The 23625-nt window shown below is 43.7% G+C and overlaps 1 protein-coding gene across 1 annotated transcript in view; it reads right to left on the bottom strand.

Annotated features, from left to right (window-relative positions):
• The window catches only part of LOC111143885 (SAC1 like phosphatidylinositide phosphatase), a 61305-nt gene that overhangs the window by 11839 nt on the left and 25841 nt on the right, over window positions 1-23625 (bottom strand). The window contains exons 5-13 of the mRNA XM_022497913.1: window positions 23335-23484; window positions 20769-20828; window positions 19857-19890; window positions 15047-15148; window positions 12636-12721; window positions 11738-11824; window positions 11160-11228; window positions 4567-4646; window positions 539-637 (exon numbers count right to left, since the gene is read on the bottom strand). Of these exons, the coding sequence (XP_022353621.1) occupies window positions 539-637; window positions 4567-4646; window positions 11160-11228; window positions 11738-11824; window positions 12636-12721; window positions 15047-15148; window positions 19857-19890; window positions 20769-20828; window positions 23335-23484 (767 nt within the window). The remainder of the gene's footprint in view (window positions 1-538; window positions 638-4566; window positions 4647-11159; window positions 11229-11737; window positions 11825-12635; window positions 12722-15046; window positions 15149-19856; window positions 19891-20768; window positions 20829-23334; window positions 23485-23625) is intronic.

Below are 23625 nucleotides of genomic sequence, written 5' to 3'. Positions count from 1 at the left end.
TATACACAGGCAGAACAACATGATTTCTTCTGGCTTTAGAGTAAGTGAAGACATGTGGTGAGGCAACCACAAACCCGGGAGCCAACATGGTAAATAACATGGTAAACACGCATGGAAAGTACCATAAAGTTATTCAGACCCTTTGAACCATTAATCCTACTCTCAAGAATCTATTTTAGGAAATAATTTTCACAGAAGTAAGAATATATATGCCCAGAGTGATTCACTGCGGCTCAATCTTTTGTGGTAGGAAGAGGAAAGAAAACAAGCCAGATGCTTAGTATGAAAAAGAACACTTAACTGAACCTGTATTATGAAGCAGAAAAGCCATTACACACCATCCTTACAGAGACAAAATCAGAGATCTGCGACAGAGTGCTCAGTGAATACAACTGAATATAAAAATACTAGTACATGAACTTCAATTTACAGCTTTGTAAATAAGTGGCAGCTGATTTGAAAAATGTGAAAATACCTGGCTTTGGGTTGCTTTTAAGAATTTAAAAATATTCCTCCATGGGGAAATGATATAGCTTACCTTAGTTCATCTTGAATTTCTGCTACCTGATCCACGAGAATACTTAGTCGATCCCATCTCATATTTTTACATTCTTTATGGAAGTCAAAGGCAACGTATCTACCAAAAGAAAAATATGCAGAAACTGACCAAAGATTAGTCACTTTCCTTCTACTACTATGTTCATAAGCTGATTTGCCTCTGTTTGAGCATACGGATTTTCTTCTTCACTGTGTGTGGGGTTTACACACACACACACACACACACACACACACACACACACTTCTATCTTCACGTGTTCTTCTACATGCCCTGAGATAGGAACAGAGAAGCAGCCCAGCACAAAGCAGAAGTGAACTCCGGTACAGCAATCGGGCATATAATATAAAGGAGCCGTAGCCAAATGAATAGCCAGGGTATATTCCCTACCCCCAGGGACCCCAAGGTCCCTTTTTATTATTTTTTAAATCAGTTAAAATGTTCAAAACGGTCAAATCAGTGCGAGGAGGACTCGACAAGTGTCGGATCTGTACTGGGGTTTGTCAGAAGCACCGAGGAAGCATGGCCCCCACTCTGGTCACTTACTGTCCATCACCTTCTTTTTTTTTTTTTTTTTTTTTTTTTAAGATTTTATTTATCTACCTGAGAGAGAGAGATCATAAGTAGACAGAGAGGCAGGCAGAGACAGAGAGAGAGAGGGAAGCAGGCTCCCCGTCAAGCAGAGAGCCCGATGTGGGGCTCGATCCCAGGACCCTGAGATCATAACCTGAGCTGAAGGCAGCGGCTTAACCCACTGAGCCACCCAGGCGCCCCGGTCCATCACCTTCTTTAACAAATCAAAACATCCGCCGTCTTTAGCACTATGTGTACATCTCACATAGATGTGGCAGAGGGACTCTTCCTGCCCATTGGCAATGGGTTAGTTAATTGCTTTTAGTTATCCGGTATTTAACAGGCCCAATTCTGAAGGTCAGAACACATCTGACAGTGAAGGTGTCCTACTATGAGCTGGAAAATGTTGCCAACTGAGAGCGGGGGAAAAGAAAATCATGAACCCATTCCTGAAAGTCAAGGGAGTCAGGAACTAGGTCAGGTCATAACTAGGAGGACTGGAAGGACAGCGAGCTCTGGCCTGCACAGTGAAATTCAGAGGAGGCATCTGCCCTCGTGTCACTCCCTACATCACTCCCTCCGCTCCAACAGACCGAAGGAGCATCAGGAGGGTGTGGGCTTCTAAGCAGGTCTGGTAGCTCCTGCCACCTTAATGGTTATCTCACTGATGAGGTGAGAACGGTCTCCTTAAAAATCAGTAAAAAAGCAGAGGTTAGCGAGCCCCGAGGCTAGACCTGGTGAAGCTGGAGTGGAGCAAGCTTTTCCAGAAGCTGCTCCCACAAGAGTGACAGAGGGACAGTCACTTCAGGGTGCTCCCACAAGAGCAACAGCCCTAGACTGGCTCGAAGGACGTAAGCAGCTAGCTAGCACCTAAATGCGTTGGGATTCTTAGCGTACATCCTTCTAAAATCGCACTGGTATCTCCTAAGAATGAACTGAAGAGTAACATTTTGGCAACGGAGGACTATAAATATATTATTTTGCTTCTGACCCCAACAGTCAAGCAGTTCTGCTTCTTTCCGAGTTCTAGGAAGAAATGCTCAGAGACACGTCAGCTTACACGGCTCATTTTCTCATTCAGTTCCCAAAAGGAAAACTTCCATTGCTAACGAGGCTCACTGTTACTCAGAATTGCAACCATATGACCTTTCTCCTTCTGGTCATCCACTTAATTTACTCAAAGCAACAACCAATGAACCACTAAAAAGTGAATCAATCCAATAGCCCAATATCTGAAACATGACAGTGAGTGTACCATTTAATTTCCCTTTAACCAACAGACTGATCTCTCCCCCTGCCTTCTAGAATACGGACTTACTAAATTAAAAATTATTTACTAAAATAAAAAATATACTTCTTTAATATGCTCCTCTGTCTAGTGGTCTTTTGCGCTCACAGAAGGAAAATGACAACAGCTCTGGGTCTTTACTCTCTAGGTGAGGGCTGTGTGTGGCTTCCAAGCTCCCGGAAACACCAAGGGCATTAACTCTAGACCCTGACTGACACTGCACGTTCTCCAAGTCAGCGGCTGCTACAAACCCAAGACGACTCTGAGACAAGTGTGTCTCGGGAAGCCCCTGGGGCAGACAGAGGACCTTCACAAGGGGGTACAGAGCAGCCAGCAGACAAACTGCTCTCAGAGTACGCACACTGGACCCCAAACCCGGAGATTCTCATTTTTCAGGTCTAAGGTATATTCTGAGTTCCTCTAAGTCCTCCAGAGAGTGTTTAAGAAAGTTCCACTGTGAGAAAGCAGAAGTATGCATGGCGTGGGGATCTGACAAATTTGCTAGAGCTTTTGAGTTGGAGGAAAGACACTTAAATTCTTCCCCAAAGGTTCATTATATCATTCTATTTTTGTGGATGCTTAAAATTTCTCATAGGTTAAAAAAACTTCTCCCTAAATAACCCCAAACTATTGCTTTGGAAAGTTTCCCCCCAGTGCCTGTGACCACTTCCTACCACAGCACCTCACCTCCTGCCCAGTTTCCTGCTGCAGCAAACTCCAAACGGGCTGACTCATGACCTCGCACCTTTCCACAGGGCAGCTGTGGGATGTTCTAGGATTACCCTCTTTTGACAAGGCCATGCAGAGTCTGCAAGTGCAGCCTGGTGACGTACAGAGGCAAATCTGCCACTCCCGACAAGGCCTCCACGCCAGTGTAAACTTCTCCAGCTCATGTGTGGGTCAGGACCACAGAGATCACACCAAATGATCACGAGGAACCCAAATTCATGACCCAGTGGCCACACGACACACAGCCTCACAGAGGGGATTTTGATCAGGGACTAAACTTCCACAAAATTCAAATTAAAATCTGACCCTTAAGAAGTTATTGGGCAATATAACTGTGTCAGAGAAAAACTTCAAGCTAACAGAATCATGCTTTGATCTAGTATTGCTGGGGGGGAAGCTGAGCTATAATTCAGGACTCCACTACTACCCGAAGGTGGAGTGTTTCACCGGAACTTTTCATGAGCTAACGTAACATGAACAAAGAGCGCCCCCTGCTGTCCAAACGTCTGCCTCATGCCACAGGCCGCTCTGCTCTTAGAAAGACCTCCCCCTCCATCAGCTTGATAATGACCTCAAAAAAGTGAAAAATCAGGGGCACGTGGGTGGCTCAGTGGGTTAAGCTGCTTTCAGCTCGGGTCATAATCTCAGGGTCCTGGGATCGTGCCCCACATCAGGCTACCTGCTCAGCGGGGAGTCTGCTTCCCCCTCTCTCTCTGCCTGCCTCTCTGCCTACTTGTGATCTCTGTCAATAAATAAACAAAATCTTAAAAAAAAAGTGAAAAATCGTCTTTGGCTTTCTTTTGGTTAGCGACAACAGGAGGCAACATAGGTCTTTTGTAAAAGCGAAGCAGTGTGACACAGACCTTTGGAAAGTGAGGGACATCGTATGTCTAGTGAGATCTATGTACTGGTGTATACAGTAGTTTCCCCTTATCCACAGTTTCACCTCCCACAGTTTTAGCTCCCAGTCAACTATGGTCTGAAAGCAGTTGGTCTCCCGACATGCGGTCAGGCTGCCAGTGGCCTGACGCTCCATCACAGTGCCCACGTCACTGGGCTTTCTTCATCACATGGGCACCAAGCCCCTTACATCATCACAGTACGCACAACTACAGTACAGCAAGGTAATTTGAGAGAGACCACATTCACACAGCTCCTCCTACAGTATATTGTTTTAATTATTTTACTATTATTGTTATTATTCTATTATCAGTTTATCTGCTACTGGGCCGACATTACGTATTAAGCTTTATCATAGGTATGTGTGTCTAAGGAAAATCACGGTAAACGTAGGCTTCAGAACCATGTGTGGTTTCGGGCATCCACTGGGGGTGTGGAAATGGATGCCCGTGGGTGAGGAGGGACCCCGGATATGTAAGTGCACATCTAATCCGAAAAGACCTGATTTGTAGGGAGGTACCTGATCATTCCACTGCCCAAGGAAGACACCATTGTTGCAAACGCCTGTTCAAGTGGTTTTTCTGAGCCCTTCTGATTCACCTGTGAAAGATGAAAAACACCACAGCTTTAAGTTCCTTTAAAAGGAGCAAACGACATCAGCAAAATGGTGGACCAGGAAGCTCCAAGCTCTTGTTTTCGCACAGAAACACTGAAAACAACAGAAGCTATCTGAGCCGCCTTTGTAGCTCTGGAAAACAATCAAAGGTTTAAAGCAATGAAGCAAATGCCCGACGGGGGGGGGGGGGGGGGGGGGGCATCTTCAAAACTGTAGGACAGTTCTGTGACATTTTTACTTGCCCTTACCCCACCCAGTCCCTGGGGCAGTGACGGTCTCAGTCCTAAGCCACAACCAAGTTCTCGGTTCACCTTCTCAAACCGGAGAGAGGGCCCCAGACCTTATCTGCAAGTTACCGCCTATGTTTTGTTCTGACCTGAAGGATGGGTTTGCCTGTCTCTGCCTCGCACAACTCTGAACACGAGCAGGGCACGACGTGGACATGGCTCATACACGCCACAAGAGAACTACAAACCAACAGCTGTCTAGGGCAAGGGATCTCAGGAAATATAAAACAGACCATCTACAGACTACAGGAGAAGCTGAGGTCATTTAGAAGCAGCCACGTATAAGGAGGATTCTAGAATGCCACATGTACACCCAGGCAAGAGGCATGTCTGGAAGTTCCTGAGAAGACCTGGAGCCCTTCCCTCAGGCTGAGTGGTATGCTCAGGCTAGCCTGGCTACCCAGAGAAGAACTGCTCCAGCACAGAACCATCTGCAGAGACTCAGAGATGCAGCTGTTCTCTCTTTTTTGGTTTTTGGCTTTGTCAGTTTTGGTTCCTGGCATTCAAAGAAATCTCTGTCAAAACATTAGCTGAACATGAGCTCAAAGAACAGAGGCTTCAGTGAGCATAAACAAGGGAGCCTTTACAAAAATGGCTGGGAAACATCTGAAAACAAATGGATTACTACAGCCTTCAACAATCGAAACAAAAACGCCACAAAATCCAGGGAAAGGAGAATGTGACTTCCAGAGTTACCGTATCATAACCACCCAGTGCCTGATTTTCAACAAAAATACCAAGGCATAACAAAAGACAGGAAAACAAGGCTTATTCAGTTGAGAAGCATGAACTGACAGAAACCATCCCTGCAGAAGACTTATCAGAAAAAGCGTTTTAAAAAAACGAGTGTCAGGGACGCCTGGGTGGCTCAGTTGGTTAAGCGGCTGCCTTCAGCTCAGGTCATGATCCCAGCGTCCTGGGATCGAGTCCCACATCAGGCTCCTTGCTCAGCGGGGAGCCTGCTTCTCCCTCTGCCTCTTCCTACCACTCTGTCTGCCTGTGCTCATGCTCTCTCTCTCTCTCTCTAAAAAAAAAATAAATAAATAAAATCTTTAAAAAAACGAGTGTCTTAAATATGCTCAGGGCTAAAGGAAAACACAGGGTTCAAAAGGAAACCAGGAAAACAGTATATGAACAAAATAGGATTACCAGCAAACAAACAAAAATCATTCAAAGGAACTAAAAAGTAAGTCTGGAGCTGAAAAGTACCAAACAGAAATTAAACATTCACTAGCAGAGTTTCAGGAGCACATTTGTGCAGGAAGAAAATCAAATCAGCCCACTTCTAGATGAGACAAATGAACTAGCCAAGTCTGAGGAACAGAAAGAAAAATGCATAAGGAAAAGTGAGCAGAGCCCTGGAGATGTCTGGGATATCACCAGGGGACAAACACCCATTCTGGGAGTCCCAGAAGGCAAAGAGAGAGAGAAAAGGCTAGAGGTCTTTTTTTAAAGGAAAAAAAAAAAATGCCCCCAAACTTCCTGAATTTGATGAAAGACATAAATCTTCGAATCCAAGAAGCTCACCCAGTTCCAAGTATGATAAAAGAAACCCATACCAAACACATTCTACTCAAATTACTGAAAGACAGAGAGGATCTTAAAAGCAACAAGAAGGAAAAAAACACATTATATACAAAGTATTCTCAATAGGACTACAGGCCCGTTTCTCTTCAGAAAACTTGGAGGCTAGAAGGCAGTGGACTGATCTACTTAAAGCACTGAAAGAAAAGAACCCTAAACCAAAAATTCTGTATCTGGCAAAACTGTCCTTTAAAAATGAGAGAGAATGGCGTCCCTGGGTGGCTCAGTCAGTTCAGCGTCTGCCTTTGGTCCCAGGGTCCTAGGATCAAGCACCACATTGGGCTCCCTGTTTGGCGGGAAGCCTGCTTCTCCCTCTTCCACTCCCCCTGCTTGTGTTCCCTCTCTCGCTGTGACTCTCTGTGTCAAATAAATAAATAAAATCTTTAAAATAAATAAATAAGTAAAATAAAATAATAATAATGAGAGAAATTAAGACGTTCTTAAGCTCAGAGAGCTCATTATCACTGGGCCTGGGCTACAAGGAAAGCTAACAGGGATCCTTCAGGTTGGAATGAAAGAATATAAACAGGCTGGAGCCATGTGAAGGTATTCAGATTTCCTGTGAAGGTAATATAAAAGGCAGCATTACTATAATCTTGATCCATAGCTCCATTTTTTTTATATTCTATGGGACTCAGAAGTCAAATGCATTTAAGAAATTATAAATCTACATTACTGGGAACGAAATGTATAAAGATGTAATTTGTGACATTAATAACATAAAGAGGGACAAAGCTTTACAGGAATCAAGTTTTTGTATGCAAACTGAAATTGATTGGTACCAATTCAAATTAAATATTACAACTTTATTGATTTATTTTTTTATTGAGACTTTATGTATTTATTTGACAGAGAGGAACACAGCAAAAGAGGGAAAACAAGCAGGGGGAGTGGGAGAGGGAGAAGCAGGCTCCCCACCTGCTGAGCAGGAAGCCCAATGCAGGGCTTAATCCCAGGACCCTAGGATCATGACCTGAGCAGAAGGCAGTCATTTAGCAAGTGAGCCACCCAGGCACCCCAAATATTACAACTTTAATTAAAACATTATATATAACCTTCATGGTAACCAAAAACAAAATATCCACAGAATATAAACAAAAGAAAATGAGAAGGTAATCAAAATATATAACTACAAAAAAATTCAACACAAGACAGTAATAGAGGAAGACAAGGGGAAAAAAAAACTATAAGACGTACAGAAAACGAAGAGCAAAATGGCAGAACTGAGTCTCTACAAAGAAGTAATTACTTCAAGTATAAATGGATTAACTCTCTATAATCAATAGGCACAGACTGACAGAATGAATTAAAAAACATGATCCAACCATATGCTGTATAAAACAATCACTTTAGATCTAAAAACACAAGTAGGGGCACCTGGGTGGATCAGTGGGTTAAAGTCTCTGCCTTCGGCTCAGGTCATGATCTCAAGGTCCTGGGATCGAGCCCCACTTTGGGCTCTCTGCTCAGCATGGAGCCTGCTTCCCCCTCTCTCTTCACCTGCCTCTGCCTACTTGTGAACTCTCTGTCAAATAAATAAAATCTTAAATAAATAAATAAATAAATAAAAATAAAGGGGCGCCTGGGTGGCTCAGGGGGTTAAGCTTCTGCCTTCGGTTCGGGTCATGATCTCAGGGTCCTGGGATCGAGCCCTGCATCGGGCTCTCTGCTCAGCAGGGAGCCTGCTCTCACCTCTCTCTCTGCCTGCCTCTCTGCCTACTTGTGATCTCTGTCTGTCAAATAAATAAATAAAATATTTAAAAAAAATAAAAAATAATAAAAACAGTATTCTGGAAGTAAAAGGATGGAAAGATATTGCATGCAAATAATTAGTAATCAAAACAGGGCAGGGGCAGCTTTAGCAACATGAGACAAAACAGACTTCAAGTCAAAAACTATTATAAGGACAAAGAATAACATTATATAGTGATAGAAGAGTCCACTCATCACAAAGGTAAAAACAATGAAGATACACACACACCAAACATCAGAGCCCAAGAATACAGGAAGCAACACTGAGAGAACTGAAGGGGGAGAGAAACATTCTACAATAGCTGGAGATGTCAACAGCTCCCTTTCAGTAATGGACAGAACCACCAGACAGATCAGTAAGAAAACACAACCTAAATACCACGAACAAATCAGACCCGAGAGACATAAACAAAACACTCCACCCAACAACAGCAGAATACACATTTTTCTCAAGTGTGCGTGGAACAGTATCTGAGACAGAGTAGCTGTTAGGCCACAAGACCAGTCTTCATAATATTCAATATTCAAATTCAGTAACTCTCATACAAAGTATCTCTTCTATTCACAGTGGAATGAAGCTAACCCTCCGTAACAAGGAAAAACCAGAGATTTCATAAACATGAGGAAATTAAACAGCACATTCTTTTTTTCCTGAAGATTTTATTTATTTATTTATTTGAGAGAGTATCCCAACGTACAAGTGGGGGTGGGAGGGGCAGAGGAAGAGGCAGAAGCAGACTCCCCGCTGAGCACGGAGCATGACATGGGGCTCCACCCTAGGACCCTGGGATCATGACCTGAGTGGAAGGCAGACACTTAACTGACTGAGCCACCCAGGCGTCCCTAAACAGCACACTCTTAAACAATCATTGTGTTAAGGAAGAAATCACAAGAGAAATTAGAAAATAAACAGAGACAAATAAAAACAAAATAAAATATACCAAAACTTATGAAATAAAGCCAAAGCAGCACTAAGGGAAATTTGCAGCTATAAACACATACATTCAAAAATAAGACCAGGACACCTGGGTGCTCAGTCAGCTGATGGCCAACTAGTGATTCTGGCTTAGGTCATGATCTCATGGGTTGTAAAATAGGAGGCCCACCCCGGGCTCTGTACTCACAGTAGAGTCTGCTTGGGATTCTCTCTTCCTCCTCTCCCTCTGCCCGTCCCCCTGCTCACACACGTTCACATTCTCTCTCTCTCCCCGTCTCAAATAAATAAATAAATAAATAAAATATTTTAAAAAAAAAAGACCTTAAATCAAGGACCTCATTTTACACTTTAAGGAATGAAAAAGAACAGCAAATGAAACTCCAAGCTAGCAAAGGGAAGGAAATAGAGATTAGAGATAAACAAAGGATAGTAAAATAGAGAAAAAATTAATAAAACCAAAACTTGGTTCTTTGAAAGATCAAAACTGACAAACTATTACCTATAATGACCAAGAAAAAAGAGAAGACTCAATTTACTAACATCAGGAATGACAGGGGCGCCTGGGTGGCTCAGGGGGTTAAGCTTCTGCCTTCGGCTCGGGTCATGATCTCAGGGTCCTGGGATCAAGCCCTGCATCGGGCTCTCTGCTCAGCAGGGAGCCTGCTTCTCCCACTCTCTCTCTGCCTGCCTCTCTGCCTACTTGTGATCTCTGTCTGTCAAGTAAATAAATAAAATCTTAAAAAAAAAATCAGGAATGACAGATGGGATATTACTACTGATTTTGAAGAAATAATAAGGATTGTAACAGAATTCAATGAACATTTGTAGGTCAATGAACCAGGCCAGCTAGATGAAATGGACACATTTCTAGAAACAATCTACCAAAATATTAATCACGAAAATATAGAAAATCTGAATAGACCTATAACTAGCAGTTATCAAAAAAACACAAAAAAATGGGAGAAAACATTTACAAAGCACATCTAATAAGGGATTAGTTGCAGAATATATAAAGAACTACCAAAACTCAACAAAAACAACCACCCCTTGATTTAAAATGAGCAAAATACTTGAGTAGACCTATCTCCAAAGAAGACATACAGCTATCCAATATATACATGAAAAGAAGCTCAACATCACTAGTCATGCAAATCAAAACCGCAATTACACACCACTCCACCACCATAAAGACAACTATAATCAAAAAACAAAACAAAACAAACCCTGAAAAATAACAAGTGTTAGCAAGGATGTGGAGAAAGCGGAACCCTGGCACACTGCGGTGGGAACATACAGAGTAGCCACTGTGAAGAACAGCAGTGGTTCCTTAAAAAGTTAAACCTAGAATCACCATATGATCCAGCAATCAACTTCTAGGTATAGCCCTAAAAGAAATGAAAGCAGGGACACAAATGGATACCTGCACACCAATGTTCAGAGCAGCATTATTCACAGTGACACAACGTAGAAACAACCCCATGTCTGTCGACAGATAAATGGATAAACCAAATATGGAACATACAAAGGAATGTTATCCGGTCCTCAAAAGGAATGAAATTTTGATACATGCTGTACCGTGGACAGACCTTAAGAACATTAAGCTTGATGAAATAAGCAAAACCCAAAGGAATCAGTATTCTATGATCCTCTTACATGGGGAACTTAGAATAGGAAAATTTATATAGGTAGAAAGTAGAATGGTTACCAGGGGCTGAGGGCAGAAGGATAACAGGAAGTTATTGTCTAGCGGACACTGGGCTTCTGTTTGGTGTGATGCAAAGTCCTGGAAATGGTCAACGGTGCCAGGAGCACAACACTGTCAAGCACATTAATGCCACTGAAACGCACACTTCAAAACAAGTTAAAATGGTACACGTATTTTTTCAAATGTGAAGTTTTTTCTTTTGTTCCCCCCAAGATACAAGTAAGAAACCTACCAGATTGATTATTACTTGTTTTCCATAAATAATTACTTGTGAATCAAAATGCCTTTGGAAACCATCCATCTAGAAAGAGAAAAAAAGAGTTACATGCTTTACCAAATGACACTATATTTATAAAACTTTTTAAAGTATCTCCTTCAATGTCCTGTCTGTATATTCGAGAGAATGACAGTAGGATTGGGACCAGGTCTTCAAGGCATTCTAAACAGCATGTCGTACGCAGCCATTACAAGCCGCTGGATTCTGAGCTAAAATACCATATTTTAATTCCGAGCACGGCCTCAAACAGAACACACCGAGGACTACAGAATGCCATGAAGCTGCAAATCTTACAGGACCTCTAAAGTCTGAATCTGCCATGCCGTCCGATCATCCACGAGTTTTCCACATTCCCAATGTGCCATCTTTGCAGCCTCTAGGCCAGAGATTCAGCAGGTACCAGAACCAAAGAGAACGGCTGCAGAGATGCTGGGTTCTGACTCACGAGGATTCAGATTCGTGCCCCACGAACAAACCACAATGACACGAAGCTCCTATTTTTAGCCAAGGAGAAAAGCACAGAAGATACTCACGTGATTTGCTACTTTGTTGATTAGCGGCCGTGGTTTGTACTTGAGGTTTGGTCTTTGAGACCAGAAAACGGGTATTGATCCACGAGTCTAAAAGAAAAGAGAGAAATATGAAAAGAAACATACACACAAACTTGTTTTTCTCAGCTTATCTCCTGTCTGGGGTGTATGTGCATCACTGACCACAAAGGGAAAAGCATGACTACAATCTACCAACTATGAGAGCAGTCTGTGGGTACCCACTCCTACAGCTCCTCTTCCGTGGGAATACATTCAGAAAGGACTTTTCCTCCCGGCTTTATATACATGTTTACTACCTGGGGAGTGCACAGTTCTGTGTTTCCCCTAAGCTCCAAAATAAATGAATTTATCTACAAGCAATTATTAAGTTGTATCTGTCGTGTAGTCAGACATGATGATGAAACTAGAAAATGCTTTATTGGTCCTCGAATGAGAATGTTCATGAACTTACAAATACGCTGAGCCACTACTGTTCTAGAGAACAAACGACCCACAGCACCGTAAGGCGGCAACAGGGGACAGACTGTCCCCCAAAGATGCGCAAGGTGTGTTAACGCCCTCGCCAGCTACCTTCTGTCCCATCATCACTGCCTTGAAGAAGTGGAGAGGGTGAAGTGGGGAAGTAGCTCCACCTCCATAACCCTTGGACCTCCTCTCCTCCCCTCTCCGTAAGGATTTAATTAATTCAAGGGCAGGAAATATGGGCAGGTGAGTGCCAGGTGATGGGAGTAGCTTTGTTCTGAGGGAACGTTTCCCACATCTCAGACAACAGTATTACTTTAAGAAGCAGGGGAGCAGAGGGAAATTTCAACACCAGGGCAGAAAGTCCAATGGAAGCAGAGGAGGGCTGGCGGGCCGCCTCACGGCCACGGCCACTTGCCTGTACAAATGAGGCCCTGCTCCCGTTGTAGTGCACAATTTGTTCTGTTTCTACAAAGTTAGCGGCGTGGCCTTCAGAATCAATTCCTAAATTGAAAAAAAAGTCAAAGTTAACTAGATTTCTTACATGAGAAACACATCAGAAACTCAGCAATTCCATTTAAACTTGGAAAGAATTAAGTCAGTTCATATTAGGGGGAAAATACTTGTAAAAATCAATTTCAGACAAATGCATGGTACACCATCCAAAAGCTACCAGAAGCTCACTCATTGCAACAGGCTTAAGGCAGTGTATTAAGGACTTATTAATAAACAGATGAAGTTGGTTGCTGTTTGATATATCAATTGTTTAGACATACAAAATTCCTCTAAAACAGTGTTTCTCAAACTTGAAAAATATTTTCAAGAAAAGTCAAATTCTCAAGGACCCCGACAGGATGCCCACAGATCCCAGTTTGAAAAACACTATCTTAAAAGTTAAAACCATTAAACACAATATTAAATGCAAATATGGGTCATTATGTTAACAGTATTTTGTTGTAATAAGGCAAATGGTCCAGCAGATGCTTATAATGATTTTAATTATCAAAATAAAAGCACAAAAATTTTATGATCCTAGAATTCTTGTAACTCCATGAACATACCCACAAAGCCTCATTTGAAAAGCACTGCTCTCAAGTGTTCAGTCTTAATGTTGGTTAGTCCTTTCAATTGCGTGAAGCAATCCTCTACAACCTGTTCACATAATCCCCTAACCCTAACCCTAACCCTAACTTTCAAGCTGTTCCCTGACTCAAATTACCCTGATTTCATAAAGAAATCAATAGATTTTTTTTTAACCAACTCAAATATTTCTTAACACCTTTTCTATCTAGTTCTCAAATGTAACATTTTAAGGTGAGGGAGATGGTTTTGTTAATAGCGACGGGGACAAAATTACTGAGTCAAATCGGAAATGAAAAGCTTCCTCAAAACCTTCTAAGATTACTTGTCAGAAGCATCTTCTACTTGGGTTCTTTCCATAATTCTCATTAAGGAGTATTTTCAGAAATTAGAGTGAGACTGGTGTGGGGGGTGGGGGCACAAGAAGGGAGGGAGGAAAGGACAGAAGGGGGGACAGGGGCCAGGTGGGGTGGCAGACCTTTATGAAGTGATTTCCAAGATACATGAAATTTAAAAAACAGAAAAAACCAAGGTGCAAGAAAATGTGCTCAGTATAGAACCAATGTCTACAAAAGGGGGAGGAGAATACGCAACGGTAACAGCATAAAATAAGGATCTGGGGGCGCCTGGGTGGCGCAGTGGGTTAAGCCTCTGCCTTCTGCCAGGTCTCGATCTCAGGGTCATGGGATTGAGCCCCTCATTGGATTCTTTGCTCAGCAGGGAGCCTGCTTTCCCCTCCGTCCCGCCCCAGGCCTGCCTCTCTGCCTACTTGTGATCTCTCTCTGTCAAATAAATAAAATCTTTAAAAAAAATTATAATGATCTGAAAGGATAAATAAGAAGCTAACAACTGAGTAAGACGCAGCCGACGGCCTCAAAGCCAAGAAGCAGTTTTACTGCGTATCTGTTTACATTTCTTGATACCTGAACTACGTGAATGCATTACCTATTCAAAAATTTAATGAAGACTCTATCTCCATCCAAGAAAATCTAGTTACGAAGGAGTCGCTAATTCCAATTCTGGTTCTGCGATTTTGGGCCAGGTCGCTTACTAAATGCCTTTCTTCTGCTTTATTACCTATAATAAGGGAATAACCTTTAAAACTTCGTGGCCTGAAATGTCTACAGCTGATCTAATGGCCCACAGGATTTTATTCTGATACACCCTGGCTTACAAAAAAAGAAAAATAAAAGACAGGAAGAAAAGAAAATAGGACGAGTAGGAAAAACTTCTCTTCATAAAGCCAGTAATTTTTTAAAGCAGATTTTAAAAAGCCTAGTTTAAGTCAATTAGCGTGCTGCTAGTACAAATCCTAGGGAATAAATGCTCGAAATGTCAATCTTTACAGTTGAAGGCATAAAGTCAAATGTCTAGCTTTACGCGTGCAAAGAAACCAAGAGTAATAAAAGAAATACTTTCTGGTGTGAGTTTAGGCTGCTGAAACTACACTGAGTTCAACCGGCTTTCAGACATCCAGCGAACAACATGAATAATTCCTCTTAAAGCAATAAGAAGCAACATATAGGGTCTCATTAACGTTTGCCATATTAACTACAGTAGCTGGAGTAAAGCACAGAAAACCTACCTAATTATTATAATGAAGCAGGAGATAATACTTAGTGAAGGCTATCAAATGATAATGGGAACAAATGAAATACAAAAGGTTACAGTCATGTCACCGTATGACAAAACATTAATCAGTGACAGATAAAACCCAGTACTGAATCACGCTGACGGTATTAATCTCACCTCTTACGTAATAGCGCACACCGGCTCTGAAACAACTCCTCCTCGAGATGAGAATCCAGTCAAAGTATTTTCCATTAATAGAACACGAGTGCATAGTAATAACTTAGCTATGTTAAGAAAAATATTGACATTTATAGAAATCATAGGTATTGTTTCCAGAGGACATCTGAACCTATTTACCCTAGCAAGAACGACATTGTCTTTAAGAGAAAAATGAACCAAGAATGTACAATCTTTTTGGGTTCTTCAGGAATGTTCGCAAGCCTTTAGTACTGTAATATTCGACTGTGAAGTCTGGTCAAGTCATTAGTCCTATAATGACATACAGACAGTATGTTCTAGGGGTTGATTATGTTGTTTGTATTTTGAAAATACAATTTCCTTTCCCTGCCATCCTCAACCACTTTCTAAAAGTAAATTATCTACATCACCAAAAGACCCAGCTTAGAATGAAAAACATACAGTAGTTCTGCCTTCAAATAAGAAATGGAAAAGGGCAGGGTGCCAGGCTACTGCAATTAAAAAAAACACAGAAATATATGTATAATCACAAATACAAATCAGTGATAACAGTTAGTATACATATGAAGATTTACAGATCAAACTGTGATTTAAGAATTATCGAGAAACAAATTCTGGCTCTACTTTTTCCTTGAAACAGGAAAAGCGAAACCGAGTAAGAAAAAAACAGTATCTCCCCGCAAAGCTTTTCTTAATCTAAAACTACCTCCCTAACAACTGGTAAAGGGTACCCGCTGTCCACCTGCTCGCTACCGCTCAGCAACGCACAGGGCGAACCCTCAGGGCCCCGCCTCTCCACCTCCCTGCCAGAATGAAGGGCTGCAGAAGCGTCTGGAGACGGCAGATCTCTAAAAACAATGTTATTAGGAAGTATAACAAATAGAAAAGAATACACAGTGTATCTAAATATTTGCAAAAAGAGCCATGTCTGGGGAACTATTGCTTCCATTGGGGAGAGAGAGATGGCTTGACATTAGGAAGGCAATGCCGCTTACTAAATTATATACTCAGAATTGGTTAAAATGACGTGTTTCCGTTAAATATCGTCTGATCGTAACAAACATCACTGAACCCGCTAAGGCATCCGCCCCACACACCCCCGGCAGCTCTGAAGCACCGAGCGCGGGCACCCCTCTGTATCTAGTCCACGGGCAGACCGCTAGCCACTCGGTTCACCACTCCCTCACTGGTCTTTCTAGTTCTGCCGCTGAGCAATCTGCTGGCTAGACTGGACGGTTTATTTTTTTTACCGAAAAGGGATCATACTGTGTATGTCTTTGGCTTGCCCTTGCTCAGCAACACGTGCCTGGGGCTCCCTTGCTGCTGGGGCTGGATTCTATTCCACTGGGTGAAGACGGGCTATGCTAGTCTGTCCAGACGACTGTCCAGGTTGTCTCCAATTTCTGCTAGCAGAAAAGTGCTGCAAACAAACATTCTGGGGAAGGGGCTCTAAGGAGCTAGGACTGCAGGTCACGGAGCAGATTCATCATCTGATTTTATTAGGAAATGCCAAACTCTTCTAAGAATTACTCTTTCATCTTTTTCTTTTTTTTTTTTAAAGATTTTTTTTTTTTTTTTTGACAGACAGATCACAAGTAGGCAGAGAGGCAGGCAGAGAGAGAGAGGAGGAGGAGGCAGGCTCCCTGCTGAGCAGAGAGCCCGATGCGGGACTCGATCCCAGGACCCTGAGATCATGACCTGAGCCGAAGGCAGAAGCTTTAACCACTGAGCCACCCAGGCGCCCCTGACTTTTCATCTTTACCTCTTGACAGTGTAAGGGAAAGACACATTTCTTTCACTGTCTTGAAGGCCTTATCTTTCCTGCTTTCTCATTTGTTTGGGTTTGCCCTCATCTTATCTTTCACATGTAACACTTTTTCTTAACACAACTGGAATCATCCATTATAGAGCATAACAGCACAGTAAATTAAGTATCTATGACCCACCCCCTCCAACTTCAGAACAGTACCAAAATGCTGATCTATCTGTTAACTTCTCCATCCCATCCAAGTGCCTTCCTGCCCAGAAGCAGCAACTATTCTCAAGAGACCATACTCCTGCCTTTTTAATTTCACCACAGGCAACCATGACTTAAAAACACGTGGCTTGGGGGGCGCCTGGGTGGCTCAGTGGGTTAAGCCTCTGCCTTCGGCTCAGGTCATGATCTCAGGGTCCTGGGATCAAGCCCCACATCGGGCTCTCTGCTCAGCGGGGAGCCTGCTTTCCACCCTCTCTCTCTGCCTGCCTCTCTGCCTACTTGTGATCTCTGTCAAATAAATAAATAAAATCTTAAAAAAAAAAAAAAAACACGTGGCTTGCTTAGGCTTGAGTTTATAAAAACAGCACCACGTTTCTGACCGACTTCAGCCCTTGTCTATTTCCACCAGTAAGTTCCTAAGATTCATGCTTGGAGAGCACGAGCCAGTAGGCCACTCCTCGCTGGTGCCATGTGCCATGTGCAAGCACCACACGAGAGCCCTGACTCTCCTCGGAGGGAACTCGTGGTGCTGGTTCCATCCAAGGGTGGTGCTGTGAACACTCTTGCAAACACCCATCGTATGGACATACTGGGTATGCAAGGGGAAGTTCTGGTAAATTCACGAGAGAATGCCAAATCATTCTCAAAGTGATGGTCCTGACGGACACTAGCAATGTGAATTTCCAATGAGTCACCCTTCTCTTTGACCTGGGACCTTCAGACTTAACGATGACTCATCCTGAACTCCCAATTCACTTTTCTTTAAAACCCACAGCACTAAGAGAAGAATCTAAGGCCATATTTTTTCATTCATTTACCCACTACTTATTTTGGGTCAGGGCACAAAGATGAGTAAGGTATGAGCCTGCCCTTAGAGAACTAAGGATAGCACAGAATATGAGTGACTGCTTTATGAATCATTTCCTTAGATTAAAAGAGAAATACATACATACTTTAAAGAATCTAGAAAGCATGGAAGGAACAAGAAGAAAATAAAAACCACAGAGCGGCCCAGCACCATGACGGAATAGATACACCTCCGGTCTGGATCAGTGAGCTCCGCCCAGGGCCACACGCTCCCACTCGGATGCCCCTGCCATACCTTCTCAGCCTCCAACACTCCTCCCTCCTCCCACTCACCCAACTGACACAGTTTCCTGGTCCTCTGCAGAAATAAAAGCCATCCCCCTGTCCTCCCACCACAGCTCTCTATCAACTGGCATCCACATCCACATCCACCTGTCTGCTTCCCTTCCTGGTGGTAGAGGACCTGTGCACCTGTCACACACCATGAGGATGTCACTCCAGCACATGACTGTGCTCTCCCCTTCTGCGAAACGTTCTCATCTGTCATATCCGCCATTTGGGGAGGAGAGTCAGGGGAGCACGCACATAATCTGCCTCTCGAATGTTCACACTGAACCAATCAGCACCCGATCAGCTGATTATCCCCGAGCCTGCAAACAGTCTTTTCATTTGCTTGGGGGACACCACGCTCACCTGGGTGGCTCCCCTCTTCCTCGCTGCCCTTCGCTGGGTCACCTTCATTTCTCCTGTCCTTCCAGCTCACTCGCGCCAGCACTCCCCCCCAACCCCCATCCTCACTGAGGCCTGCAGTGTGTGGCTTCAGCAATTCTTCACCATCTAGAACTCCCTCAGGCCATCTTCTTTTTCCAGGCCTTTAATTTTCTCTAGATGCTTTCCTTCCTCTGATGAACTCATCAGCCTCACGGCTTCAATGCCATCTATGCCCAGACGACTCTCAAATTTATGTCTGCACCATGACCTTCCCTTATAAACTCCCGCCCCATTACTCCACCTTCTTCCATGACATTTCGACTTGGAAGCTAGAGCAATCCCGAAGGAACAGAGTACCCGATGGGTACTCTGGCCTTACCCCCACTTCCAGACGCTTCCACACGTCGACGGCTGGCTGGCTGGCTTCCTTAGTCTGGCCAGAAACCTTAGATTCGTACTAAACCCCCTTCTTTCATAGCCCATGTACAATTTTTCAGAAAATCCTGTAAGCTCTACCTTCAAGACAGATCTAGAGCCTGACCATTTCCACCACCATCCCTGCTACCATCCCGGCCCCAGACACTGCCACCTCTCACACCTGAACTACTGCAACTGCCTCTAGCTAGCCTGGTACCCTCCCACGCTCGCCTCTGGCCCGCTCTCCACACCGCTGTCACAGTGAGCCTGTCCTATCATGCCGATCTCCACTCGGGTCACCATTACAGCTCACACAGGGCCCTGGATGCCCCAGACCTGGCTCCTTCCCTGAGCTGGATCCCTCCTGTCCATCCACAGTCGTCAACTAGGTATGGCCCTGCCTCGAGGTCGCTGTTCCTGCCCAGCTGTCTGTATGTACTTCAAACACTGAAACTGTGTGACGCAGAAACTTACTAAAGCATTAGATTAAAGGTAAACGAAGGGGCGCCTGAGTGGCTCAATGGGTTAAGCTTCTGCCTTCGGCTCGGTTCATGGGACCTTCGGCTGGGATCAAGCTCCGCATCAGGCTTTCTGCTCAGCAGGGAGCCTGCTTCTCCCCCTCCCCTCTGCCTGCCTCTCTGCCTAGCTGTGATCTGTCAAAGAAATAACATCTTAAAAAAAAAAAGTTCATTTAAAAAATGGAGGGGGTATCATTTATAACCAGTATTCTAAAATTTTATGGTAATGGGTTTGATTTTGTTATCAAGAGCAATTTCTGTTCATTCTAAAACACTCTCCTCATCCGACTGGGATTGTTCCTAAATCGGCCTCGTACTAATACGGAACTGAGGACGGGCAGACAACTGGAGAGGATACAGCCGTGCAACACTGGAAGCGCGAACCGATGGACCTGAAATGAAGAGAGACAGGACGCTGAGGAAAACACATGCTCTTCGAATGAAAAGAATCACTGCATAAAACATACTTACACTATGTAACAATATTCGGGTGTTATGGAGATAACATACAAATAAGGTATCAAACTTATGGGTAAATTCTTTAAAAACGTCTCTCACATACTCTTGTCTTTCCAATTAAAACACGATTTAAGCATGTGATACAATCATTTGGGCTGAAGTGTGCAGGTTCCGGAACACTAATCAAACTGCATGAAGCCGCCGGACATCTACCTCCCTCCCTGTCAGTCTTTGCCTACAGCACCTTCACTGCTCTGGGGAAAAGAGATACCCGTGCTAAGGTTTGCAGCTCAAACTACTTTTCCAAAAGAAGCAAAACAAAAGAAAAGAAATAAAGACACTAGGCAAATCTATGAACCTAAGTGTGGTGTGTTATGCTTCCTGGCTGGGCCTCCCTGCTCCCCCTCATCTGTACCAACTAAGGACAGAAGAAGATGGCATCCATGCGTATCTCTCTTGGGTGACTGAAGACAAATGCAGAGCTCTGCATTTGCCCAGGGACCTCGTGGGGCCCCTCATTTCTCCACTACTGACCCACCAGGACCCCTTCTCTCTTACTCACAGAAAGCAATGTTCTTTTATGAAAGTATTTCTTCTTTTTAAGGCTTCTATGGGAGATCAACATAAAATCATTGGGCTTCTTCAAACCAGAAAATGCGAGGAGGCAGACCTATTAAAGCTCCTAAGTTATAAGCTGAGTTAAATGAGAAGTATTTACCACAATCCCTGGTGATTAGGCAGCCATTTTACATGTGTAGCCAATTAGAACTTGGACTGAAACAGATAAGCAGGTTTTATTAGGGTCCATTACCTCTGGCTGGGCAGAAAGTTCTCTTAGAAGATGACCATTCCATACAAACCGCTGATCTGCCTGAGAAGGAAGATATAAAATTAATCAAGTGGCTCCTGCCAACCTGAGTTTCTACAAAATGAAAAGTCTCCACAATCAGAGTCTCCACCTGGCGGCCACAGGCAGGTCTTCCCCTCAAAACCGCCGCTCCTTGGGGTGTCCTGTCCCACTGGCTCAGGCAGAAACCTAGGAGTCCTCTGGGGTCGGTCTTTCTCTTATCTGTAGTCAACTGCCAAGTCCTACATCTCCTTCCAAATCCGCCCCCTCTCCTACATCCCTGCTCCCACAGGCCTGGCTAGCACTTGATCTGCCCTAACTACTATGGGCAGCTTCCCCCCATCCCCACCCCCCGCCTCCTGTCTCAGCCTCGCCCCTCCCACCCACCCCTCCACAGGCTGCCAGCAGAAGCTCTCCAACACGACCCCTCTCCTGTCTGCTGGGGAGTCTTCACGGGCTCGCTGTCACCTAAAGAACACCCCTCTGCAGGGCCTAACCCTTGCTGGCATCTGGCAGCACCTCCAGGAGCCACCTGCCGGCATCCCTAGCCACTCTGACTTTCACACTATAAATACAGGAGAAGTCCCCTCAACAACACCGGAGGTTGACCAACTCTCTGTTCTCTTTACAAAACACACCTATAGACCACCACTCCGCCACTCCCCCAAGTCCCGGGAGAGGCCACAACCGGGCTCTGGGCCCACTTCGCCGCTCAGGTGTGCGCTCGCCATCACAGGCCGCCAGCTGTACTTGGTAGCCATCACGACATAACCAAGCTCAGGGTCGTACACATCTGTGAGACAGGACTTAAAAACAAACGACTTTTTTTTGGAGAGCTGAACGATAACAGAACTTAAAGCAATTAAAGGCAAGCTGCTGAACCAATACAGCTGTTGGAGCCGCAAGAGGAGGGGCAGCTCTGGAAGGTCTGAGAAACGGTCAGAATCTACAGGATTCTGCCAACAGACCGCTCTGTGGGTGTCCAAACCTCTACCAGCTCAAACTGGAAAAGTGAAAGGGATGTACTTTCCACAGGGATCAAGGAACCCAAAACAAAGAAAAGCTTACAGTTAGTCTTCAATCAAAAAATCAACCAGTCGGTGTCGAATTTTATGTTTTTAGTCAGACAAATGTCTAAGATATGTATGGTTCATCTGCCAACTTCACGATTTCCTACATTGACTCTGACTCTTGGGTAGCTGACAAATTCCCTTCCCAGCGTGCAGGACAGCTGTCTCAGTTTTGCATTACACTGCCACCACCTCCCCCTGGAACCCTCCCTCTCCCACTGTCCCCTGACCACGATGGCCTATTCAGAACAGTATTCGGTCTCCATTCACAAGCACCCTCCTTTGTAAAGTCATCCCCAGCTCCCCCAGACCGAGTGAGACCCAAGTTTCCCTTGGGATCCCACTCCATTTTGGTACAGGCCTCATCACAGCAATGGTCCCTTATTCTGTGACTGCCCAGACTTCTGCTTCCCCAGGAGGCCGCAGACCCCCACAAGGGGCCATCCTTTCTGTTCCGTGTCCCCACTGGCTAGTGTAGCCACTGGTACACAGCAGGCATCTGAGAGACGTTTCGTAAACAAATGGAGAACACAGCATAGCAACTGCTTTTAAAAGCAACCGTCTCTGCAGTTAAAAGACAAATTGCTTGATTGCTTAGCTTACATCTAAATTTACGTCCAAGCCTACATATAATTTTCCTAGATTAGAGTACAAAATCTTAAAAGAGCCACTCAACAAAAATATTGATTTAGGGTGGACCATATGAAATTACCATTTATACTGGTCAAAAATGGTCAGTGACTGGCAATTTCATAGGGGCCAGCCTAACAAGTAACAGACAGCAACCTTTACAATTTGGTCTGCCCCCAAACACATCTGAAGTCTGTTACTAAAATATCCAGGCAGCCATCATCCAGGTTCCTGAACAGCAGGAATTTTAGGATGATACCATTTGAGGACCTTTATATATATATATGTGTGTATATATATATATACACACATATATATATATAAAGATATATATATCTTTAAAGATGCACTCATATTTAAAAAGAAGGGGGGGCAAGGCAAAATAACAACCAAAAAACCCACTTTAAATCATTATTTTTCAAGTTCTTATATTAGCAAATTCTTACTTTTCTAGTTATAAAAACTATAACACCATTGCAGAAAGAATATCACCAACAGGCACGTTAATTTTATTAGGACAATTATGTTGTTAACATTAGTAACTCAGGAAACTACCGGCATGTCTGTTGAGACTGTACTTCTCAATTCTTGTACCACTGGTTCTCAGTCCTGTCTGGGCCACACAGACCGATTCTGGGATCCTGAATTTGCAATTGTGACGGGTACTGAAAACACAGTGTGTTTTCAACCCCACACGTAGGTCTGACATAGCCAGGATTGCAAAAAAAGCAATAAATATTTTTATGGATGACACAGAGCTATATCCCTTTAAAAAAAAAAAAAAAGAAGAAAAGAAAAGCAAAATAAGGAAAAATAAAGATGAAGCTTACCCTTTCCAAAAGACTCATTTCTTGGAATTCCGGACTAGTGTTAGACAACCGCTGCAAAGTATGGGTCAAATCATACGTCATTGAGAAGTAAAACCCATCCACATTCAGGACGTGGTTTATCATCGCTAGGAAAGTTTTATTATCTTGTAACTGTTAACAAAGGGGAGGAAAACATCAGTGTGTCTCAGACTTGAAACGGAATCTGTCCTCATCTGTGAGCCCATCGGCCCTGTTAAATGCCACCGGCACAGGTGAGACAGGAGAACGCTCACCATTTCCCCAGGACCTAGG

Source organism: Enhydra lutris, unplaced genomic scaffold (genome assembly GCF_002288905.1).
Source record: "Enhydra lutris kenyoni isolate GAN:26980312 unplaced genomic scaffold, ASM228890v2 scaffoldscaffold10, whole genome shotgun sequence".
In the NCBI taxonomy this organism is placed as follows: Eukaryota; Metazoa; Chordata; class Mammalia; order Carnivora; family Mustelidae; genus Enhydra; species Enhydra lutris.
The sequence above is the reverse complement of the archived record's forward strand: the minus strand, read 5'-3'. Positions and strand labels throughout refer to the sequence as shown.